The 24,935-nt window shown below is 40.5% G+C and overlaps 1 protein-coding gene across 1 annotated transcript in view; it reads left to right on the top strand.

Moving 5' to 3' along the window:
* The window catches only part of MTHFD1L (methylenetetrahydrofolate dehydrogenase (NADP+ dependent) 1 like), a 160,627-nt gene that overhangs the window by 89,846 nt on the left and 45,846 nt on the right, over positions 1–24,935 (top strand). The window contains exons 21-24 of the mRNA XM_087718294.1: positions 4,599–4,738; positions 7,528–7,569; positions 8,755–8,855; positions 13,495–13,672. Of these exons, the coding sequence (XP_087574420.1) occupies positions 4,599–4,738; positions 7,528–7,569; positions 8,755–8,855; positions 13,495–13,672 (461 nt within the window). The remainder of the gene's footprint in view (positions 1–4,598; positions 4,739–7,527; positions 7,570–8,754; positions 8,856–13,494; positions 13,673–24,935) is intronic.

Below are 24,935 nucleotides of genomic sequence, written 5' to 3'. Positions count from 1 at the left end.
TGTGTTTGTTAAAAAACTTACACCGTGTACGGGCTCTGGGAAGTCGGGCGGGGGGAAGGGAGGTGGGGTCTTAGGGGGGAGGGGGAAATATAGTATGTGCTAGATTTTAAAGTAACACGATTGCACTTGTATACTGTTGCTCTTTAATTTTAGTGTAAAAATAGGACAAGCTGAATATATTGATAGATAGTAGAAAACACAATTGAGCCCAACATTTCTGTTAAGTGAGACATTTGTTAAGTGAATTTTGCCCCATTTTATGACCTTTCTTGTCACAGTTGTTAAGTGAATCGCTGCAGTTGATAAGTTAGGAACACTGCAGTTATTAAATTAGTAACACTGTTAATTGAATCTGGCTTCCCCATTGACTTGTCAGAAGATCGCAAAAGGTGATCGCATGATCTTGGGACACTGCAACCATCATAAATATGAATCAATTGCCAAGCATCTGAATTTTGATGCATGGAGATACTGGAAAGGTCGTAACTATAAAAAATGGTCATAAGTCTTTTTTTTCAGTGCCATTGTAATTTAGTGCCATTGTACAGTCACTAAATAAACTAATGCAAGTTGAGGACTACCTGTATACATAATTTGAAAACAAATATTGATGTGTTAGTTACTTGAACTGCTTTCTCAATTCTGCCTCTCCCTTTTTTTCCTCCAGAATAGTTATTTTAAACCAAAAAGAGCTTCAGATGACAGTATATTTGAATGAGGAAAGGGAGTTTTGGTCCATCCTCTGTACTTCCGTACAGACACTGTCTCTCTATAGCCCAGCTGCTATTCCTGGAAAGATTTGCTCATTTATTTCAGAAAGTTGAATGGTTTGAATCATCCAGCAACATTTTATAAAGATAAAGTAATACCTGTAAATTATATATATATATATATTTTGCTTCCAGCCCAGGCTTATATGATTTAAAACATGCCTTATAGGACCACAAGCATCTGAAATATATTAGAAATTTACTGAGTAAAGCAAGTTATGGAATCATTTGGAACATGTGGAAAGATCTGAGAGTTACCACATTCCTCAATTGCTCATTTAGGAAGAGATGTGGGGTCATGTTGTAAAAACATCTAGTTCATTTACCCTTACTGTTCTAACAAAAAAATGTGGCATCCTTTCAGATGGATCTTGATCTATCCTGGTTTATTTTGGCAGCTGTTGTGTTTAGCAATGTGCTCTTTTACAAGAAACACTGAGCCTTGCTTCCCAACCAAAATGCCTTGAATCCCTGGGGTTAAAGTTCATGTGCTTCTGTAACTTTGAACTCTATAGTTTCCTTGCTGACAGCTGCAGAAGGAGAGCTATGTTTACATCGTAGAATTATATGGCCACCAGCAATTCAGAATTTCCATTTCCTCTTGCATTGTTCTGGAATTTGGCGTCCACTATTCCATGTCCTATAACTTAGCCTAGTGTGCATATTTTCTAGTGCTCTCTTCCAGTGTGCTGTTTTAGTTTTTGGTGTTGACCCTAAATGCTTACTGTGCAAAGATTTGTTTTGTTGAAATCTACCTGTTTATGAGATTTTAATAGTAGATAATTTTCTTATCTCTTTCATTTTGTGTCCTTCCCCCCAAAAATTGTTTTTTTTCAAGGTCCCTTGCAGTGTTAATGTTGACTATTGAATTCAGACCTCATAGAACTGTGTTAAGCTATAGCTTAGTGGCAGCTTTCTCCTGTCTGTATTTTGTTTTGAGTTTTAGTTTATAATTTAGTAGTTTGTAAAAAAATATTTTCTAAAAGCATGTTCCATGTTAATAATTGCACCAAGAGTGTGTGGGATGTATGTCATAAATTCTGAATTGTCGGAATGCCTTGAGTTTTTTTTTTAAATTCCCCAGATAGTGTAAGTGGGATTATATGCATTCATATATGTTGTTTACTTTAGTGGAAAAAAATAAAGGCATTTCCTTAAAGACTTCTGATAACTGAGGTAACCCAATGACAGGAGTCAAATGTAATTTTCATTCTTGTTACTTTTTTTATATTGAGAGAGAGCTCTTATGGACCACAAGATCCTTCTTTTGGAACTATGATTTTTATTTACACAAAGGATACTCCTTCTATTTTACACTCTACACTTGGAAACCAGAGGATAGTGTGGGAGCCAAGCTGACCTAATGGGCTTGCTTTGGTTTCTTCTCCTTATATGTAGAATTACGCATAGTATGAATGCCTGAAGAGTTTTATACAAACACAGAGCCTTGAAATAGAACATTTATTTAGTTATATCTACATAACTAGCCTCCAGAGTTACATGATTATTAAACAAAGACTAGTTGGAATCATTTTTGTCCTACTGGCCTCTATCTGGTTATGTTTTCATTGGCACTCTGATTTGCCAGCAGGAAATAATACAAAAGTGATTGTGTTGAATATTTGAGCACAAACAAGGGTCAAAGCACATGGCTTTTGCACATGGCTTTATCTTAACATTTACTCTCTGTTTTATTTCCTTTGCAGTTGGTTACCTCCATCCTAGTGGCCTTTACACCACATCCTGTTTCCTTCCTCTCCCACAAGTCAGAGTGTCTGTACTCCTGATTTTGTGTTGGCCAGACTTATGATGTTTTCAGTCCCCAGATTCATTGCATGAAATATTTCTGATGCTTTGTACCTCAGTTTTTCCCAATTTGAGATAAAGTAAATGAGGAAACAAAAAAATGGGTAATAATATAAAAAGATATAAATGTGGATTGGCTGTCTGGATTTTTTTTTTTACCCAAATCTTATATTCGTTTGTTTTCTGGAAATAACTGTATTTTGAAATGTGCATTAATAATGTTTTATTTAAATTATATACGGAAAATAAGTAAATATCAGTTCATTTGCTTATGAACCATAAGCAAATTTTCCTTGATCATATAATGGCAGCTACTTACTTATATAGAATACTAGTCCTATGGTTCAATGTCTGATCCATGTTACTTAATTAGGTTTCAGCTGTTAAGAGCTATTTTAATCATGCTATTTTTAATCATACATTTTAAAATTTATCATTATTGAGGTAGTAGATGTATTAATACAGGAATAGAGATGCAAATCAAATATTTGATTTATCTTTTAGTATATGCAGCATTAGTTTGTTTCATAATTGCTCTTTTAAAATTGATAAAAATTTCATGGACTAAATAAAGAAATCCTCATACTTACATTTTGAGTATGACAATAAGTGACACTTATTAATGGCATAGCATATCCATACCATATCTTTTATTCAGTATCAATTAGCCTGTTTTTAAGAGAATATAATCTTGATGAAGGAATAGGGAAGGAAAAAACAGAAACTCAGTCTGGGAAAGAATGAGAAAGAAACTTAAAATAACACTGCTTTGAATCTGCTTGGTATAAAATGGAGTGGAAAGAAAATCTGACAGACTTTCAAGATTCTGTTCTTATATCTTACAATAATAAACAACTTTCCTGTAATCTGTTTCCTGAATTGATCTGCCTTAAAAGGCTGACATTGTTTTTACGACAGTTTCTTCCTACTGCTTTCTATATATTATGCAGTGTATGAGGATTAGAATTCTTTGCATATGGGTATGGGTTGATGGGTAGGTGAGTCAAAATCAGCAAGATGGCAGATAGAGCAATCGCAGCCTATTCTGAAGTTGACACATGTACAGAAGAGGTGGGGTTTGTACTGTGATGCCTCATCTGCCATTTTGCCAATTTTGAAGCTCCCCAAAGATCACACACACACAGGTCACACACAAGAAGTCCATGATGTGGCTATAGGTAAGATTCTCTCTTGGCCACAAGCCCTCAGCGATCAATATAAGACCTTTTCAGAGCTAATGTCATGAAGTCTTTACCAAACAATAATGGGTTAGATCCTTGCTTTGAACAGATGCATTAAAATCAGTAAGCTTGTATTAATAAGTCCCAGAATTAATTTCAATAATTCTGTTGAAAACTTAACTAGATTCCAGCTGATGTGTGAGAGATACTTTTAAGGCAGTTTATCATGTGAACATGTGAAGATTTTCCAAACTGTGTGAAGATTTTGTAAAGCCTCTGACATGTGAAAGTGGACTGAAGTAGCAACCTTTGTGCAAAAGAGCTTTCTAGTCTGGCCTTAATGATGAGTGTACTTCTTCAGGTTGTAGCTAAAGTCTGGTTTTTTTTAAAAAAAAATATCACTGTGCAGCCTTGTTGTTGTAGGGGTGGGGAGGGAAAGAGAGAATAAAAATCCATATATATTTTTCTGAAGGAAAAGTGGGGTTTACTCTAAGACGTAAACAACAAATAACTATTTGCACTAAGTAATTATTTGACTGTATAATACCAAAACTGCTCTAGTAACACATTAATTTTAACAGTTGGACTATTTCCCCCCCCTTAGGAATGGGTACATGGTATGTGGGCATTGTGTAAATGTGTATAACACAAATGTTTTTTTTAAGGCATTGATTGAAATTTCTAGCTTGGGAGAATCTCCCACTCTTCTTTAAAAATGAAAGCACTGCCTATTCCTGTGAAAACATGGTCATTCATGATGAGGTGTTTGCAGCCCTCAAATAGCAACATTTCCTGGGTTCACTGATCCACCCTAACTTAAATTAACCTTTATTCCTAATAGTTACTGAAGCCGGTTTCGGTGCTGATATCGGAATGGAGAAATTCTTCAACATCAAATGTAGAGCTTCTGGCTTGATTCCCAGTGTGGTTGTGCTTGTGGCTACAGTGAGGGCTTTGAAGATGCATGGAGGGGGGCCAAATGTAAGTGTCTCTACCTCTCAAACAAAACAGAGAATAAATCTTCAGCACTCCCTATTTTTTAAACCCCTTATCATTTGAAATAAGTATAAACATTTCAGTTTTGGAACTGGTTGAAATGACTCCTAGTGCACGGCAAGCCAATTAACAGTTCTCTTTCTCTGAATTGTCAAGAGACAATAGAGATATTTAAAGGAAGGCTCTCTATACGATTTAAGAAGTTTAGGAAATGGAATGAAATCTGCTTGTTATTTTTTTACTTTTCTTTTTTTTTAACCCTTGAAGTTCATCCTTCAAATTGCAATAACTGGCTCAAGGTCCCACAGTTTGAACTATCACCCACTGCTAGTTCCTAAGTCTGTTTCCTATATCTCCTTAATTATTTCCTTATTTAAGCCAACCATAGGTACATTCCAAAAAGTAGGAACTTTGATCTGTTAAATTCATTGGGAGGGAATTATTAACTGTATGGAATTTAAAAGTACTCAACTTGAATAAATTGCACCCTGTTTCTTTATCTGTTTTTAAAAATAAATTTTGTTTGTAGCAATACTTTGCGGCACATATATTAGAACCTATATTTTCTGTCTTCCCTCCCAAAATTCTTGTGTTACTTTCTGTTCTCTCAGCCTGTCATCCAGGCATGCAGTCTGGCTTTTATCTTTTGATTCCTAACTTTTTTCTTTCATTTAATTTTAATTTCTTGTTAGAGCTTGATCCCCTCCCCCTCCCTCCCCACCCCTTTCTCAAGGTTTTTCAAATGTTTATGCCACCGAATGCTGATGATTAACTACAAGTACTAATTGTTCCAAGATTATATGCTAACTACTTTGGTTATAATCCATCACTGCCTTTACATCTACACCTTGTCTCTATTTTTGCTTCTCTTGTACTTTTTTTATTCACCCCTTCATTCTTCATTCCTAAAGCAGCTATATCTGAACTGCAAAAAGTTGGAAGATGCCAAAGAATTACAGAAAACTCTAACTCTGCTACTCTCTAATGTTTGCCCAGATTTGTCCAACTGCAATCTTTTACTTTAATACTTTAGCTTCATGCAAAAAGTACCACAAATCTTGGTTTTTGCATCCTTATTTTAAAATCTTTATTCAAATTATTTTTTCTTGATTCTTCCCTCTCCTCCCTGTTGAAAATATTAATATTTTGCAAATCTGCCTGGTTGCTTCCACTTTGGGAAGTATAAAGTTCATTCAACTTGTGGCATTCAGCTGTAATATATTATATTATTCTGGGATGCAGTCTTATTATTTATACTCTCTTCACTTTTTTGCAGACAGTTTAAAAATATTAATAATTCTATGCCTGACAACCCTTTTTTTTGTATGAGGAATGCATTTCTTTGAGACCTCAAGGAGACTGCACAATTGAATTTTTTTAAGTTTAGTTTCACCATTTTTCCACTAAATAAGATATTCAGTTGAAGCAAGAAAAATAACTGACCAACAAATAAGTCATAACTTAAATGTTTTCCCCTGAACATTTTCAGTTCACCTTCCAAGGATTAGTTTTCTTTCTTTTTTTTAACCTTCCTTTCGTTTCCTTTTTTCTTTTTTCTTTTTGTATTTCCACTGAATTATTACCAGGTGTAGTTTACTAGATTTATACTTCTTAGTAATTGTTTTTGAGTAATAGGATTACTTAGGATTTGGCAAGAACATGATTTCTTAGTAGGGAACTGGAATTTATTAACTGGATTGACATATTGTAGTAATCTGTTAGGTTGATTTTAAAGGGCTTATGTCAGTCATGGTTAACCTTTTCGGCACTAAGTGCCAAAACTGGAGCGTGTGCGCGCATGCGCATGCCAGAGCACCAGAACCCGGAAGAGAGCTGGCTGGTGCACGTATGCATGACAGAACCCAGAAGAACAGCTGGCGATGGTGCCATGCCCACAGGAAGGGCTCTGTGTGCCACCTTTGGCACGTGTGCCATAGGTTTGCCATCACGAGCTTATGTAAACAGAGTTAGAGACTCAGTCACACTTAGGATTAGGCTGTAATTCACAGTTTGAAGCTATGGTTTATTGTTTTATTTTCCATTACAAAGTCTGGCTTTGTGAATGAGCAAATGAAGGGATGTAGTTTGTCTCATTTGCTTTTGTACCCACTGAAACTTCTAACCACATAAGTTCATATAATATAATCAAGAGCTGAGGTTCCTTAACATTCCTTTCATATGGTTTCTCTAGCTCCGCTATATTTTTCTTAAGTTGATTTAATCACATAGGAAATCTGAAGGAAGGATGACTGACATGAATTGGAGCACAGATGGGAAGCAGGGGAGTAGTTCTCAAGGCAAAAAGAAGGATCTAAGACTTCCTCCTTCAATTGTTTCTTTTCTTCAAGTTCCCATGCAAACAGTGGGTTAGAAATATTTATTTCCTAGCACAAAAAATATGGTCAATTATTAAGCATTCAAACTTCAAAACACTTTGGTTAAAAATTAATGTATTGGAATAGCTTTATTTTCAGGTTTAAAAACTAGGTTCAGAACTTGAGTCTAGTATTATCTAGTTGCAAAATATTAGATATTTGTTTAGTCAGATATACAATAGTATCAATTTAAAGGTGGGGGAGGAGAAACACTATTCCAAAATCCCCATATTAAAATCCATATTAAAAATATGTGTACAAAGAAACATTAATGGTTTTTATATAAATATTCAAATAAAAGTTTTGCAAGGTTTCTCCATTCTAGAAATCATGAAGATCACATATTTTAGGTGTTTCTAAATATTTGTCTATTCTTTAATTATTTGTTTGTAATTTCAGGTTATAGCTGGTGCACCGCTTAAGAAAGAATATACAGAAGAGGTGAGAACTTTTCGTGTCCCTTTTAAAATCCATTTTTAGAAATGTTTCCTCCAAACAGCTGTTACTAAATAGCTTAATCCAATATATTAAAAAATCTTTTTCTCCCAATGCCATCCAACTCATACAATGTTACCTATGGAGGCCCTCCTCATAGTTCCAGGAAATGCAGTTCACAATGCTAAGAATGGGAATATTTGTTTTATTTGTTCAATTATTTTGTTCAGTTACATACTGCAAGCTTCCAACCATATAAAGCCGTTAACAAGAAAAAACATCAAACCTAATCAAACTCACCCCAAGTAACGATCATAAAATTATCAAAACCATAAACAAACAGCAAAAAATCAAAATAAGTAGAAAAGTTGTAAATAAAATTAAATATGCAATTATGCATAAAATGCATAAAATGCATACATGCACAAAACACATATCAGCAATAAAAATAGGTATCAAGTAGGGCTGCCATGAGGTGAAAAGTAACAGATAAAAATATATTTTGAGGTTATTTTTATTTAAAAACAAAAAGTTGTTTGAATAGACTGAACCATGCAAGGTTGATGTTATCTTTGGAGACAGTCCAGAAACGTGGACCATTAGTGGTATTTTTATTGCAAGGCTACATCAACAGAATATTAATGTGCCTTTTACAACTATGGAATATTTCTGATAATATTCACTTATAATATTATCAGTGAATATAACTTTCTTTATGTATCAGCCATAGTGGACTTGTAAGGTTTTCAATAGAAGAGGTTTCACATTCTAGTCCATATTTCAAGTATCCCCACAGCTATGGAAATTAACTGAGTGACTTCGGGCCAGTCATTGCCTCTCAGTCCAATCTACTTCAAAAGGTTGCTGCTACACACTTCTAGTGGGTAGAAAGATATAAATCTAACAAATAATTATTACCATCATCATAACGGGAAAGAAAATAATTAATATATACAATTCAATTCAATTTCCCATACCTTTTTTTCCTCTTAGCACATTTTCATTTCTTTATAGGGAGTTTGACAGGCATTTCTGTAGAAGCCATAAAACTGGTTTAAGGTACTTGGACGTAAGAATTAATGTAGGTGGACAGAATTCATTGCGCTGATCCATATTGTATATTAAAAGCACAGCAATAAAACATTTTTCTATTAGAAATAAATAAGCGCATTTCTTTCATTTCCCATACAGAATCTCAAGCTAGTGTCAGATGGTTGCAGCAACTTGTTGAAGCAAATTCAAATTACCCAGCAGTTTGGGGTTCCTGTTGTTCTGGCTCTTAATGTTTTCAGGTAATATAATTTGTCTTTTCCACACCTAAGGGGGAAAAAATGAGATTATTTTTTATGTGAACTAGATGTGAATATTTATCTTTTATTTTTTTCTTCTGAAATCAAAATTTTTATTAATTAACTATTGTAAGAATTTGTATGTGGATTGGAGATAGGCTGGCAGGGTTACCTCATTAAAATATAATTTCAGCATTAAAGAATTGAGGGGATGTTGATATGAAAGCCAGCAGATGGGTCTAAGCAACAGATTTGACAATAGACGGTTCTACGTTTCACTCATGATTTTTTTTTGCAAATATATGTAACATTCAAAGTTCTAGCCAATGTTGACCATTATAAAGTAGACACTGTAGAATAGGATTTTTAAAGTAAACCTGTTTTCAACTTCCTCTGCTTTCTTGAGACCAATGGCATCCTCAGCATAATTCAGTTATATCAAACTCAAGTGCAGTGACATCATTGAGCAGGGACCATCATTACATTCTAATGCCTGATGCAAGTAGATAAGGCATGGTACGGTGAACATATTGTGACTTTTAGTCTCTTGCCCATGCCCTTTCTTTTCCCCTCTCCAGAGGTGGTATTCAGCAGTTTCTGGCCAGTTCTGGAGAACCGGTAGCAGAAATTTTGAGTAGTTCGGAGAACCGATAAATACTACCTCTGACTGGTCCTGCCCCCATCTATTCTCTGCCTCCCGAGTCTCAGCTGATCGGGAGAAAATGAAGATTTTGCAGTAACCTTCCCCTGGAGTGTGGAGGGAATGGAGATTTTACAGTATCTTTCTTCTGGAGTGGGGTGGGAATGGAGATTTTACGGTATCCTTCCCCTGCCACGTCCACCAAGCCCACCCACCAAGCCATGCCCACAGAACTGGTGGTAAAAAAAATTGAATCCCACCACTGCCCCTCCCCCTTGCATACATACATCCTGAAATTTTTACATTTATTTCAACCGTAATATGAGAAGTATACTGAAACTGTCATATGTTGATCATCAGTCCTTTTTTACATTCTTTATTTTCTTACATTTGTCATTTGTTTAATGATACCCTGCAGTTTAAATTAAAAATCATTTCTGGAAAAGGGACAACCTATCTATCTAAATTATTTGTTTAGAATTTCCCCATGTTTTAAAAAACCTGAAAGCAGTCTTGAAGGGAATGAAGCGATTGGGACTGCATTCTTCTTCACATTCTGCTTTCATTTTTCGTAAAGCTGTTCTTTGCTATTAGTGAATAATAGCAGTAGACTTATATACCGCTTCATAGGCCTTTCAGGCCTCTCTAAGCGGTTTACAGAGAGTCAGCATATTGCCCCCAACAATCTGGGTCCTCATTTTACCCACCTCGGAAGGATGGAAGGCTGAGTCAACCCTGAGCTGGTGAGATTTGAACCGCTGACCTGCTGATCTAGCAGTAGCCTGCAGTGCTGCATTTAACCACTGCGCCACCTTGGCTCTGTTTATTAACTATTCAATTTGTAGAAAGAAATGGAACATTTATGTTTTTTCAAGTCTGAAGATATTGCCTCCAACATCATAGACTATGCAATTATCTTGTTCTGAATTTCCTACAAAATAATTAAACATGCTGTCCTTCTGCTTGGTTTGACTATACAAATTTTTGGAATTCAGACTTGAGTAGATGTAGCTCTTTCATCCAGCCATCTGTTGAATGCATCCAATCAAATACCAGTTTTACAAGTTATTTTTGATTATACAGGTGTTGATAATCTTCTAAAGTACAGAATAGTTGTCCAAATGCGGGATGTCTCTTGTGTTGAGACATAGTTCTTATTATTAAGATAATAATATACTAATAATAATTATTAATAATATCTGAATAATAATTAGGATAATAATATACTAATATTAGTAACACCAAAATGTATAGAGAATTTTCCTTTTTAAAAGCTGATGAAAATCATGCTGAATTTATGCAATAATAATGGCAATAAAAGTGGAAATTCCAGTAATTCTATTTAAAGCTATATGATACTTGAGGCAAGAAGTCCCACCCTGTAAGTAACAATTTAGATCTTAATTTGTGCCAGACATGAGTTATATCCAGTCCTGGGGATAGGTCTATGGGGGGGAAAAGTTAAAATTGACCTGATATGATATGAGTATGTCTGTCTCATAAAGAAGTAATTATGGCAACCAATCATATAGAGGATATGAGAAAAGGGAACACCTTCGTATTAGAGTGTATTCTTTCCTAATAAATTTGAATAGCATTATCACTTCCAATTTTAAAGCACTGAATGTAACATTTTAATTAGAGAGATTGATTGATTGATGTCAGCCCAACAAGTTAGACCAGATTTAAAAAACAATACCATATAGTTCATACTTATTTTTATTCTGACTGTGCTTCCTCCTACCTCATTCTGCCTATGATCAATGAATACTATCACAAATGAAATAATCCAATAAATATTTTGTGGGCAGAATGGACTTTCTTGCTGAAATTAATTTATTCTGTGAGATGGCCTCTATTTTCTCACATTATTTTTTTGGCCCAGGCTGAAACTTCTCTTACCTGATCATTGCCTTGATAGCAGCTCTTTCTACAGTCCTTCAAGGCTATTCTTTATTCTCTCTACAGTTATGTACCATTAAGTCAGTGTTAACTCTTAGTGACCATAAAAATAGATTTTTTTTCTCCAGTATGATCTTGTCCCTAAGCTTCACCTCTTCCAGTAGTGCACTATCTTCACTGTAACTGAATCCACTCATCTTGCTGCTGGCCATCCTGGTTTGATTTTTCCTTCCACATTTCCCATCATTAAAGCCGTAGAGTAGAGTACAGCAGAGCAGAGCTGGAAGTTATCTAGGAGGTCTTCTAGTCGAAACCCCTGCTTAAGCAGGAAACACCATTCAGACAAATGGTTATCCAACCTCTTCTTAAAAACTGCCAGTGTTGGAGCATTTACAACTTCTGGAGGAAGTTGTTTCACTGATGAATTGTTCTAACTGTCAGGAAATTTCTCCTTAGTTCTAAGTTGCTTCTCTCCTTGATTAGTTTCCACCCATTGCTTCTTGTCCTGCCCTAAGCTGCTTTGGAGAATATCTGGGCTCGCTCTTTTTTGTGGCAGCCATTTAGATATTGGAACACTGCTATCATGTCTCCCCTAGTCCTTCTTTTCATTAAACTAGATATACCCAGTTCCTACAACCGTTCTTCATATGTTTTAGCTTCCAGTCCCCTAATCATCTTTGTTGCTCTTCTCTGCACACTTTCAAGAGCCTCCACATCTTTTCTGCATCGTGGCAACCAGAACTGAACGCAGTATTCCAAGGCATTATAAAGTGGTATTAACACATCACATGATCTTGATTCTATCCCTTTGTTTATGCAGCCTAGAACTGTGTTGGCTTTTTTGGCAGCTGCTGCACACTGCTGGCTCATATTTAAATGGTTGTCCACTACGATTCCAAGATCCATCTCACAGTTACTACTATTGAGCTATATGCTATTAATTCTTAATCAATTAGGAGGAACAGGAAAATTACTAGGAATTGGATGCTCAGATTACACAATGAGTGAGATGGAGGGTGAGGGAAAAGAGGAAAAAAACAGCTCCTGACCTTTTCAGCAAACCAGTATCTGTTGCTATGATTAATTTGTAGGTATTGGTAGATATTTGAGCTCATCGTGTGTGTGTATAAATTATTTTGCTCTTACTGGGTTTCCTTACCTGTCATGGCATTAAAAATGACATGGTACAAGGTTTGTATGCATAAGTATCCAATGACATTTATTAATAGAATTAATCTTCCCAAATCTACTGTTGTCATCCATATTCCAGCCTGGTTTAAGTATACTGGTAGTCCTCTATTTACAACTGTTCATTTACTGACTGTTCAAAGGTACAACAGCACTGATAAAAGTGACTTATGAACATTTTTCACACTTGTGACCATTGCAGCATCCCCATGGTCGTGTGATTTACTTTCAGATGCTTAACAACTGATTCATATTTATGACTGTTGCAGTGTCCTGGGGTCATTGGATCATGTTTTCCGACCTTTTGATATGCAAAGTCAATGGGGAAGCCAGGTTCATTTAACAAGCATGTGACTAATGTAACAGCTCTAGTGATTCACTTAACAAATGTAGCAAAAAAGTTGTAAAATGGGGCAAAACTCACTTAACAATTTTCTTACTTAGCAACATAAATTCCGGGCTCAATTGTGGTCGGAAGTCGAGGAGTACTTGTATGTGATCAGGGTCCTTTTAAAGGGATCATACCATATGGAGCTAGTCCAGAAAATGGTTCCTTTCAAGCAGAATAGCAGGCAAAAGCAAGCTATAGGCATCTGAGTTACATGCATAAAAATGAAGAGGGTACAACTGCCTGTCCATGTAGCTGGGCTTTGAGGTAGACAGGCCCACCCAGAGGCTAAGCGGAGTTTTCCTGCATGGTGAATGGTGCTGACAGCAGAACAGTCTATTCCCTCTAAAGTACACTGTCCTTCCTCCTCCTCCACTATTCTGCAGGAGTCCACCTGTGATATTACACTAGGTTTGGCTCTAAACCTGATGTTGCATTGAAACCCCAAATTCCTTAAACCAACCCTGCCTATAATTAATGAATACCATTGCAAATGAACTAATGCAGAACTCTCTTGTTGGCAGAACCGACTCGCCTGCTGAGATTAATGTAGTCTGTGAGATAGCCAAACAGTCTGGAGCTTTTGATGCGGTCCCTTGCCGACACTGGTCAGAGGGCGGCAGAGGAGCTATGGAATTGGCTGAAGCTGTAAGGAGAGCTGCTAACCAACAGAGCAACTTCAGATATCTCTATGACCTGGAGGTAAGCAAGGTTGCAAGAGGCAACACGTGATGGTGTCTGTAATCACTCAGTCATTATATCTAGCAGTACCTAATGTGTGTGTGTGTGTGAGTGAGTGCGCACATGCCTTTGAGTCAGGTTTATTCCTGGTGTCTGCCTTGACAAATCCCTGCAGTTTTCTTGGCAAGCATTTTGAGAAATGGACTTGTATTTTGAGTTCGGATCCCTATTTTGAAATTAAAACACTACTATAATGGTTCAAACAGACCCGTTCAACTGTAAAATAACTGTTTTGATCTCAAAATGTGGCATTTCAGATTGGTAACAGTTTGAATGAAAACATTTTGCGCACCCTTTTTCAGTAAATATCTTTCCACTCTTACAGTATGTAGCTCAAGTGTTTTTCTGTTTAGGATAATATTTTGGATAAGCATAAGATCTTTACCTTCCCCTTCATCCAATTGCCAAAATTCAAAAAGAAACTTTCATTTCTTTTCAAATCCTTCTTTGATAGCAGCAATGTCATTTTAAATAAGAGATGTATTCTATATAGATAGATGATAGATAGATGATAGATAGATAGATAGATAGATAGATAGATAGATAGATAGATGATAGATAGATAGATAAATAGATAAATAGATAAATAGATAAATAGATAAATAGATATAGATGATAGATAGATAGATAGATAGATAGATAGATAGATAGATAGATAGATAGATAGATAGATAGATAGTTAAATAGATAGATAGATAGATAGATAGATAGATAGATAGATAGATAGATAGATAGATAGATAGATAGATAGATAGATAGACAGATAGAGATAGATAGATAGATAGATAGATAGATAGATAGATAGATAGATAGATGATAGATAGATAGATAGATAGATAGATAGATAGATAGATAGATAGATAGATAGATTGATTGATTTGGTACACAGATGACTTACCCTCTGGAAAAAATTACTGTGGGGGTAAGACACCCCTAACACCCCTCAGAGTGGGTGTTCTGTTAAGATACAGCCTGTTGTGCCTTAAAAGGCTTCTACTGAACTGTTGTAAAATGGTTTCTACTATACAGCGCAGTGAAGTTGCCATGGTAACGGCTTCACAGTACTCCACAAGGAGCTTCCTCTGGAAGGGGAAAAATCCAACATTAGGAATTATGTTTGGTCCAAACATTTCCCTCTATAAATAAATACTCAGGCAATGCTGGGTTATCAGCTAGTGTAAAATATTATATAATCTTAGTTTAGAAGTTGGGGGTGGGGGAGTTGCTCTCAGGCAGGAACAAAATGGAGGCACTCTGATTGAGGTTATGCTTCAAAAAACCCTGCAAGATCCTATCAGAAGTGGAGACTTTTCCACCTGCTCTTTCTAATGCAGCCTCTCACAGCCTCCTCAAAAGCATAAAGGTTTCTGTGATAAAGATGCATTTAAATAGAGAATTGGCAAAAAAAGAAAAAGAAACAACCTCTCTGTTCACGTAGGCCTAGAGTACCAACCTTCTTAATCCCAGCCAACAATTATTTCTCTCATAGAGGTCTATGTGTGTAAACATTTAAGCCTCCTCCACATGTTTTTAAAATTTGTTGCTGGTGTGATCTATAGTTGACACTCTTCAACTCCATGGAATTTTGTAACACAATCATCTCGTGCATTATTATTATAAGATGTATTTAAAATAGTATAGAATTCCCTCATATTACTTACTCTTCATTTTCCACGTGATAAGTTACTACTTAACAAAAGCTCATGTCACGTTATTGGCGTGTTTATATCGTTATCTAGCGCTTGTATGATAAGCCAGCGATGCTGTATGAGCCTTGGGAAAGCATGTTCAGCTTAGATATTATATCACTTACGTGGTAAAGGAAAAAGAGATATTATTCTTTTCACTCTATCACTGGGTTGCCTTCACACCTTCTGACATGGGTGAATCTAAGTATGACCACACTTTCTGGAGAACTGTAAGCATTTTTATCTTTTTGCTGTAGTTAGCAAAGTCCCATGAGATTGCTACAAAGAAATGATTTAGTGTGAAAATGGACTTTTAGGAGTTTTGTTAAACAGCATTCTTGCAAGAGGCTGCATATGTCTATGAGTATCTACATAGGATATAAGGAAGTAGGGGATATTGAGACAAGGATATATATTCTCACCTTATGTATTCAATTTATATTCTGAAGATGAGGGAAGCTGGATTGGAAGAAAATGAGTATGGTTTCAAAATTGGAGGAAGACACATCAGTAATGTGTACTATGCTTGTGTACCAATAGGTAAACATGAAAATGATTCAGAAATTCTAGTAAAGAAAATCAAGCAGCATAGTGAAAAACATGGGCTTAAATTTAAAACCATAGAAGACCAAAGTAATTATAATAAGTACTGCCTTAGAATTGACAATGGAGATACTGAAGGGATAAATAGAAAGGAAACCAATAGTCAAAAATATATGGCTGATAGCATTTAGAAGGGTAGCATTGAAAACCTTGAAAAGAATATTGACATATGAGGATGTGTCTATACCTACAAACATCAGTTTTTCTTCTGACCCCCAAGGAAGAAAGCAAAAGTTGAACTTTTGAAGAATCAGATCAGAAAAAGTATTGAAGCTTTTGAACCTTGGAGCAGACTCCCAAGCATAGTATGGATAGTCAAGAAAAAAAATAGATCAACAAATCAGCCCAGGGTTCTCACTCAAGACACAAATATCCAAACCCAAACTATCCTATTTCAAAGTTTTAACTGTCTTTAAGAAGTCCATAATGTTTTGGAAAGGTGAAAGGAAAACAAACATGAGAAGTTAATGGATTCAGTTACAGTGGAGATGGATGCTCTGTTGAAAGACATAAAGGACATATATAGATTGTCCTGGAGAAAATGTATGCATGTGATTGCTAACCGTCACTTAATCAAAATATGAGATTAATAGAAGACATCTGTAAATCTATATTGACTTTCCAAGAGGACTTAAGAGTAGGCTCACTGAAGTCATCTTATATCTTCCTTACATCTACTGTCAGGCACTGAGCAAAGACAGAACAAAATTCAAGGTGTGACACATTATCACACATTCTAGTGAGTGTGAAATTCTCTGAAGATGAGCTGCAGCTTGAGTCGGAAAGCTCAGACTAAACCTCTGGCCCTGGTGACCAACCCAGATTGGATCCTGCACCATTATGCTGGGACACGTATATTTTCCGTACTTGCAAATTTATGATTAAGACATTTGTTAAATATTAATGAGCCATGCAAATAGGCTCAGTTGGTTTTCTAAAGTTTCAGCACCTTTTGGAGGTCAGCAACAGCCTCCTCCGTCCTGATTGGCCAGGACGCGGAGGAGGCTGTTGCTGGCCGAAAGTTAACTCTGATTGGACCTGGGACTTGACAGCTGTTGCTGCCCAAGTCCCGGGTTCCTATTGGCTCCCCAGTTTATATAAATAGTTTGGCGCGCACCGCGTCCCCTTGAATCGCTGTCATACTTTACCAGTTAATAAAGAAGTAGTTGTTGTTCACCCTGTGGTCGCGTCCCTCCTTTCAGTCTTCAAAACTGGCGACGAGGGTGGGATTGGCGATTCCGCGACGCTAGGGTGAAAAGAGAGAGAGGAACAGTTAGCTGCCGCCGTGTAGACCGGCAACGAACACTGCTGGAAGAAAAAGAAATTTTTTTGTTCCTCATCTTCTCTCCCTTCAGCACTGTCAACATGACGTCCGCGCTGCCTCCATTTGCCCCCTTTGGTTCGGCCGGAGAAACCTGGGAGGGTTTTATGGAGAGGTTTGAGTGCTATTTAATAGCTTCTAAAAATCAAGCACAGACCGAGGAAGAAAAGTGTAGTTTCTTCCTCTCCTGCTGCGAACCGTCAATGTTCGCGTCTGCTAGAGCCCTGGCCGCCCCAAGGCCAGCGTACAAGCTGGGGTGGGACGAACTAATGGCAAGACTGAAAAATCATTACGCTCCCACCCCATCTGTCATCGCATGCCGTTTTGCTTTTCGCCGCCGGGTCCAGAAAAAGAACGAATCTATAAGTCAGTTTTTGGAGGCTTTGCGCACTGTGGCCGCTCAGTGTGAGTTTTCGAATTTAGAAGAGAACTTGGTGGAACAGTTTGTGTGCGGGGTCCGCGATGTAAACCTGCGGAGCCGCATGTTCCGGAACCACCGCATCACCCTACTCCAGGCCGTGGAGACTGCCAGAGCAGCCGAGCTCTCGGAGCAGTCCACGGCCGATATTGAGCGGCTACAGCTTGCTGCGCCTGACCAGCCACCTCCAGAGCCTGCAACGCAAACCCATATGGTTGAGGACGAGATGCCTTTTGATGACCCAGAGGAAGATGTGGTGGCACAAATGAGGACTCAGCCTAAGCGGAAGCCCAAACCACAGCCAGCGGCGCAACCGGCGTCTATGGTGCCCTGCCGGGGATGCGGAGGCCATCACAAACGCCCGGCCTGCCCATTCCTCAATGCCATTTGCCTCAGATGCAAAGGGGAAGGCCACCTGGCAAAGGTCTGCAGGGCCCTACTGCCGGCACCGTCGTTCCTGCAATCGTCAAGCCGATCCCAGGTGCAGCCGCGCCGCCAGCAGCCACGGCCCGCGCGGCGGAATGAAGATTGCTATTCCACCTGTCAACCTAGTAGTTCTGACAGTGCGGCGAACCAAGCTGCTGCAGGAGCCCGGAAGGTCTCAGCCTCCGTCCAGCTGGAAGGTCAGCCTTGCCGGATGGAGGTGGACTCTGGCTCTTCACGGTCCCTCCTGCCCTGGTCCCTCTTCTCTCGCCTCTGTCCTAAAGTGCCCCGGAGCCACTTAGTGCCGTCTGAGGTTTCCCTGAGGGATTATCAAGGGAGGTTGATTCCCACTTTGGGATCCTTCCCTATCTCGGTGCGCTACGGGCCATTCCAGGGGAAACTGCCCATTCTAATCATTAGGGACGATCTGCCGGCCCTTTTGGGCCTGGATTGGTTTCCAGCCCTGGGATTGTCTATAGGGGGGGTTCACCGGGTTGTCCCCTCTTCCATCGAAGACATATTAAGGGAGTTTGCTGACGTCTTCGATGGCCAGCTGGGTTGTTATAAGGGCACCCCCATCTCTTTAAGTTTAGATCCTCAGGTTGCTCCCATTGGGCTGAAAGCCCGTAGGGTGCCTTTTGCCTTAAGGGCCAAGGTTGACGCCGAACTGGATAAGTTGTTGGCGCAGGGAGTCATCGAGCCCGTTGACCATTCTTGTTGGGAGACACCCATTGTCCTCCCAATCAAGCCAGACGGGTCGGTGAGGATCTGCGCAGACTACAAGTCGACGATCAACTTGGCCCTTCAGGCAAACCCCTATCCAGTCCCTGTAGTGCAACACCTGCTCCACTCCCTGGGGCAGGGTTGCACATTCGCCAAACTGGATATGGCGCAGGCCTATCAACAGCTCGCAGGCCTATCAACAGCTCCCGGTGGATGATGATGCGGCGGCCGCCCAAACCATCGTCACCCATCGTGGGGCTTTCCGTTGTCGCCGCCTTCAATTCGGCGTTTCCGTGGCCCCGGGGATCTTCCAGAGCCTCATGGAGCGGCTGCACCATGGGCTACCGGGCGTTGTTCCGTATTTCGATGACGTTCTGATCGCTGCTTCCAGCCGCTCAGAACTCATCGAAGTACTCCGGAAGGTCCTCAGTCGTTTCAGGGGCGCGGGCCTAAAACTTAAACGCAGCAAATGCTCGTTTGCTGTCCCTAAGGTGGAATTCTTGGGCTTCATGATTGACGCCCAAGGCATCCACCCCACGCCTTCAAAGGTTGCAGCCATTAGGAACGCCCCGGCACCCACCTCCAAGGCGGAGCTGCAGGCGTTCCTAGGGCTCCTGAATTTCTACGCCCCCTTCATACCGCACAAGGCGTCACTAGTCGAGCCGCTGCATCGGTTGCTCGACCGATCCGCGGCCTGGCGCTGGGGGAGCCGCGAAGCGCATGCGTTCGCGGCTGTCAAAGAGACTCTGACGTCAGCGGCAGTCCTGATTCAGTACAATGACAGGATGCCACTGACGTTAGCGTGTGACGCCTCCCCCTATGGAGTCGGGGCAGTCCTGAGACATGTCCTCCCGAATGGCTCGGAGGCCCATGTGGCCTTTTATTCCCGGACACTCTCCTCGGCGGAGCGAAATTACAGCCAGATCGACAAGGAGGCTCTGGCTGCAGTGTCCGGGATTAAGAGGTTCCATGACTACCTCTATGGTCGGCCTTTCACTCTTGTCACCGACCACAAGCCACTCCTTGGGCTTCTGGCAGGTGACAAGCCGACCCCCCCCCATCCTCTCCCCCCGCATGACGAGATGGACGGAGTTCCTCGCAGCGTACTCGTACACGCTGCAGTACCGTCCGGGCAAGCAGCTAGGGCACGCAGATGCCCTAAGCCGCTGCCCCTTGCCGGAGACCGATTCCGCCCAGGTGCCCAGTCTCTCCATCCTTTCCATCGCGTCTTCCGGCTTCCCCATTTCGGCCGCGGATGTCGCGGCCTGCACTAAGGCCGATCCAATCCTCTCCCAGGTTGCTTCCTGGGTCTTGAGGGGATGGCCCACTGATAAGGTGGCAGAGGGCTTCCGGCCCTTCAAATCTTGACAAGCGGAGCTCTCCCTCCACGGGGGGTGCCTCGTTTGGGGGGATCGAGTAGTGATCCCTAGTGCACTTCGGCCACAAGTCCTATCCCTGCTCCATAAGGATCACCCAGGCATAGCGCGAATGAAGGCATTAGCCCGTAGCTATGTCTGGTGGCCCTTGTTGGATTCCGAGATAGCGGCCTTTGTAGGCTGCTGCACCCCGTGTCAACAGTCCAGGCCAAATCCCCCCGCCGGGCCTGCTCGCAAGTGGGAGGCTCCGAGAGGCCCATGGTCACGCCTCCACCTGGATTTCGCTGGTCCCTTCCACGGCCAGAATTTCTTGATTGTGGTAGACGCCTACTCCCGCTGGGTGGAGCTGGTCCTGATGGGCTCCACCACGGCTGAGAGTACGGTCCGGGCCTTGAGGAGGCTATTCGCAACACATGGGTTGCCGGACCTAGTAGTTTCGGACAATGGGCCCCAATTCATGTCCACCACGTTTCAAGAATTTCTGGCTGAGCAAGGGATCCGGCATGCGCCCATAGCCCTGTACCACCCGGCCAGCAATGGCCGGGCGGAGCGGGCGGTCCGCTCAGCAAAGGAGGCCCTGGGCCGCATGGCCCTGGGCGATTGGCAGGAGAAAGTGGCGGCTTACCTGCTAAGCCAACATTCCACGCCCTGCCCTACAACCAACCGAAGCCCCTCGGAGCTCTTGATGGGCCGGTGTCTGCGGACTCCCCTGGACCGGCTACACCCGTTGTATGCAGGGGATCAGCCGAGCAACCTGGGGGTCATCCCTCCCCGTTCGTTTAAACTGGGTGACACTGTATGGGCCCGCGCATTTTCTGGGCCTACGAAATGGGTTCCGGCCACCGTAACCGCCCTGACAGGCCCCTGTTCTTTTAGGGTCGGATTGGCTGATGGATCCCAATGGAGGCGCCACCTGGATCAACTAAGGAGGCGCCTCCCGCCACCGGCCGACAGCCCGGACCCAGCTGAAGTCAACACCGCCCTTCTGGGGTTGCAGTTTGAGGCCTTTGCCACACCAGGCCTCTCCTATCAGCCACAAGAAGCTCAATCCGGAGAGTCGAATCCGTGGGCCTTCACCACACCAGGCCCGGCCTACCCGAGCGCCCCCTGGGGGGGGCTCCAACAGAAAGCTCAAGCCGCCGCAGAACAGGCCCCACCTTCATCTTCCCCCAGTGACACTCCTCCCAGACCTAACTCGATTATTCAGGACACGCCACCACGTCCCAGCTTACCATTACCGTTGAGCCCGCCTTCTGGGCCTTCTCGAGAAGGCGTGCCTTGGAGCTACACCCCCTTCCGGGAGGAGCTACGACAAGGAGGTCCACCTCCGCCGACGACTCCTGTGGAACTGCGAAGGTCGGGGCGGGTCCGGCGCCGCCCCGCCTATTTACAGGACTACGCATGCTCCACCCGGGGAGCATGCGCAGAACTGGGGGGAAGGGGTGTTAAATATTAATGAGCCATGCAAATAGGCTCAGTTGGTTTTCTAAAGTTTCAGCACCTTTTGGAGGTCAGCAACAGCCTCCTCCGTCCTGATTGGCCAGGACGCGGAGGAGGCTGTTGCCGGCCGAAAGTTAACTCTGATTGGACCTGGGACTTGACAGCTGTTGCTGCCCAAGTCCCGGGTTCCTATTGGCTCCCCAGTTTATATAAATAGTTTGGCGCGCACCGCGTCCCCTTGAATCGCTGTCATACTTTACCAGTTAATAAAGAAGTAGTTGTTGTTCACCCTGTGGTCGCGTCCCTCCTTTCAGTCTTCAAAAACATTAGCACTTGTTAATTTCTCTCAATAATTTAGAATCAGGATTATATTTAATTTTCTTTCTAAGTTTCCAAGTTCAGTAGCCTTTGGACAAATTAAGTTGGCATATACCACTGAATTAATAATACTTCAGTGTTAACATAATCTAAACAAATTATTTGCTGCTTTGGTATTTTCTGAATTTTTGCATATTGTTTTTATTGAATGTTATTAGACCTTCATGTAAATCTTATTGAGAATTTGAACAAGTAATACCCAAGTTTGTTGCTTGTTTCTCATTACAGGGACAATTATGTGAATACCTTATTAGACAATCAGGGCAGATTTGAACCAGCTATATCCTATATAAATCTCATTAATCTCACCAGACCTTCCAGTTCCTGAAATCTATCATGCCCTGCTAAAACAATTCTGGAGACCACCTTAAAAAGTCATTTGTAAAAAAATTACAAATTCTAAAGCTCTGAGTTTCCATCAGTTTACCATCAGAATATAGTCTTGAAATGAAGATTTGTAAGAATGGTGATTCTTCCAAAGAGTACCATATTTTTCGGAGTATAAGATGCACCGGAGTATAAGACACACCAAGATTTTGAAGAGACAAATTTTTATAAAAAAAGGTTTGCGCTCTGTAGACCTCCCAAAAATGGCCTGTTTTTCATGAAAATGGACCTGGTTTTTTGACAAAAAAAGGAGACATGCATAGCCTTTAGGAGGCTTATAGGGTGCTTCTGGGGGCTGGGGGAGGCAAAAACGAGCAAAAAATGATCCCTTGTTCACTCATTTTTGCCCTCTCCAGCCCCCAGGAGCACTCTGGAAGCTTCCTAAAGGCTATACACGGCCATTTTGGTGAAGGGGTCGGGGTTTCGGGAGGCCAAAAATGCTGTATTCAGTGTATAAGATGCACCCAGATTTTCACCCTCTTTTTTGAGGAAAAAAAGTGTGTCATACTCTGAAAAATATGGTAGTTGGGTTGTCAACAGCCTTCCCAACCCCTTCCCTTCCTTTTCTCAGTTGCTATCCATTGGTTTTTTCCTACTCTTACTCCCCCCACCCCCACCCCACACCTCTCTTGTGATTCAGAAGACTGGATCTGGAACAAAAGAGACTTTACATGATAGCTATTATTTGTCTTTCTGAACTATTTCTTTCATGTTCTCAAGCACCAGGTGGGAAGTGGCTGGATATTACTAGATGGAAATAAATCTTTTTTTTAACCACAGGTGGAGGTGTAGATTCATGTTACAGTTAAACTTTCATGAGCTCTTTATTCCCTGTATTATGAAATCAGATCTGCCTAAGAAGGGTGCTTTGAGTGTAAGAATCTTTCTGTGATCCACATGGCTTGTAAAGTAAAAAGATGAAATTACAAACAGATTTATGAAAGGGTAATGGAAAAGTGACAACGAAAAGAAATGAAACCTGCAAACTGCTGAATCAGCTGCTGTTTTAGCACCAGGCCATCTCAATCCAGAGCACCTTGAACTTTGTTCTTTCTTGGCTCAGTGCCTGACAGTAGATATAAGGAAGATATAAGATGCCTTCACGGAGCCTCTGACAGGGAACTATTTATTATTTCTCCCAGACTACATAGAAATGGAAATGGTAATTTCCAAGCTCAAGGCTATTTTATAAATGTGCATGCATGTGTATGTCCGTGTATACTCCATTCTTGTTGCTGTGATGCTACAGATTAATGAAAGAAACTTAGCAATCAAAAACAGTCAACTTCACTCTAATCAAAGAGTTTTAATTTGAAAGCATCCAGGAAGGTGCTCATATTATACAGTGATTCAGCTGTTATTCTTCATGATATCTTTAATTTTCCTTGTGCAGAAAATAATGATTTTTTTTTCAGCACTTAGAATACTGGGATTCTATCTTTGGCCCATGTAGGGAAGGAAGTAGGAAAGGAAGCATCCAGATTTAAGGCATGTAGAGATGTAATCTCTAAATCACCATAAGATTATAGCAGCAGAGATTGATAACCCTCAGCCTTAAACCTACATATGTTTTACATCTGCTCCTTTCTGGACAGCCAATAGAGGAATGCAGTGTCAAAAGGCAAAGAATATATATAATCCCATCCATGGTGCAATAAGAAAACAAATACAAATGTAATTAATTAATTAATCTCCTGTGACAAATGTTACATCACAATTCCAAAAGAAAGTAATTGGATTGAACAACATTCTTTTTCTTACACTTCAAAATATTTTTTTCCATTAAAAAAAAAAACTGGGCATTTTTTTAGAATGTAAATTTGATTAAACTCTGGTAGTGTTACCAGGGGTCACCTATAAGTGTCTCAGAGCTAGGGCTGGACTAAGAAACAGGCAGGTCCTGGTTTTAAAATGGTGAAACGTTCCTGTTTCTTCATATGTGTGTTTTTCCATCAAATAATGAAGGCAATGGTTCTTTGCTGTTGGTATTTCCTAAAAGAGCTGATGCTGTTATTGCTTATACTGCTGTGGAGCAATAAATTCTATTTATGCCTTCAACGGCTGACAGTTTGAATGAATCTGTTTCAACACAATACATACATATGGGAAAATGCATGGAAATTAGATTGCTTTTAACCTATTAGTCTCAGTCCTTGTGCTTCAAAGTAAACTCGGAAGGGGATTATTTTTCTGCAGAATAGCACCAGGACTTAGCATCAGAACTGTGCAGGTCTGGGGAAGTTTGCATGTAATGTTAATAAGATGTCACCTGCAATTTGAACATACCTTGTTGCATGTTCAAATTTATCTGAAACACGTTCATTGATAAAACAGGCTAGAATTAGCACTATAGTACACATAAGTCAACAGTACAATCCTTAAAGCCACATCAAGTTTCCTAAATTAAGGAATTTAAAAGGAAAATGGCTGATATAAATATGTAATCTTACATCAAAGACCACAAAGA

Source organism: Thamnophis sirtalis, unplaced genomic scaffold (genome assembly GCF_051295495.1).
Source record: "Thamnophis sirtalis isolate CommonGarterSnake01/CBP01778 unplaced genomic scaffold, rThaSir2_p1.2 scaffold_6, whole genome shotgun sequence".
In the NCBI taxonomy this organism is placed as follows: Eukaryota; Metazoa; Chordata; class Lepidosauria; order Squamata; family Natricidae; genus Thamnophis; species Thamnophis sirtalis.
This window is presented reverse-complemented; position numbering and strand designations above follow the sequence as displayed.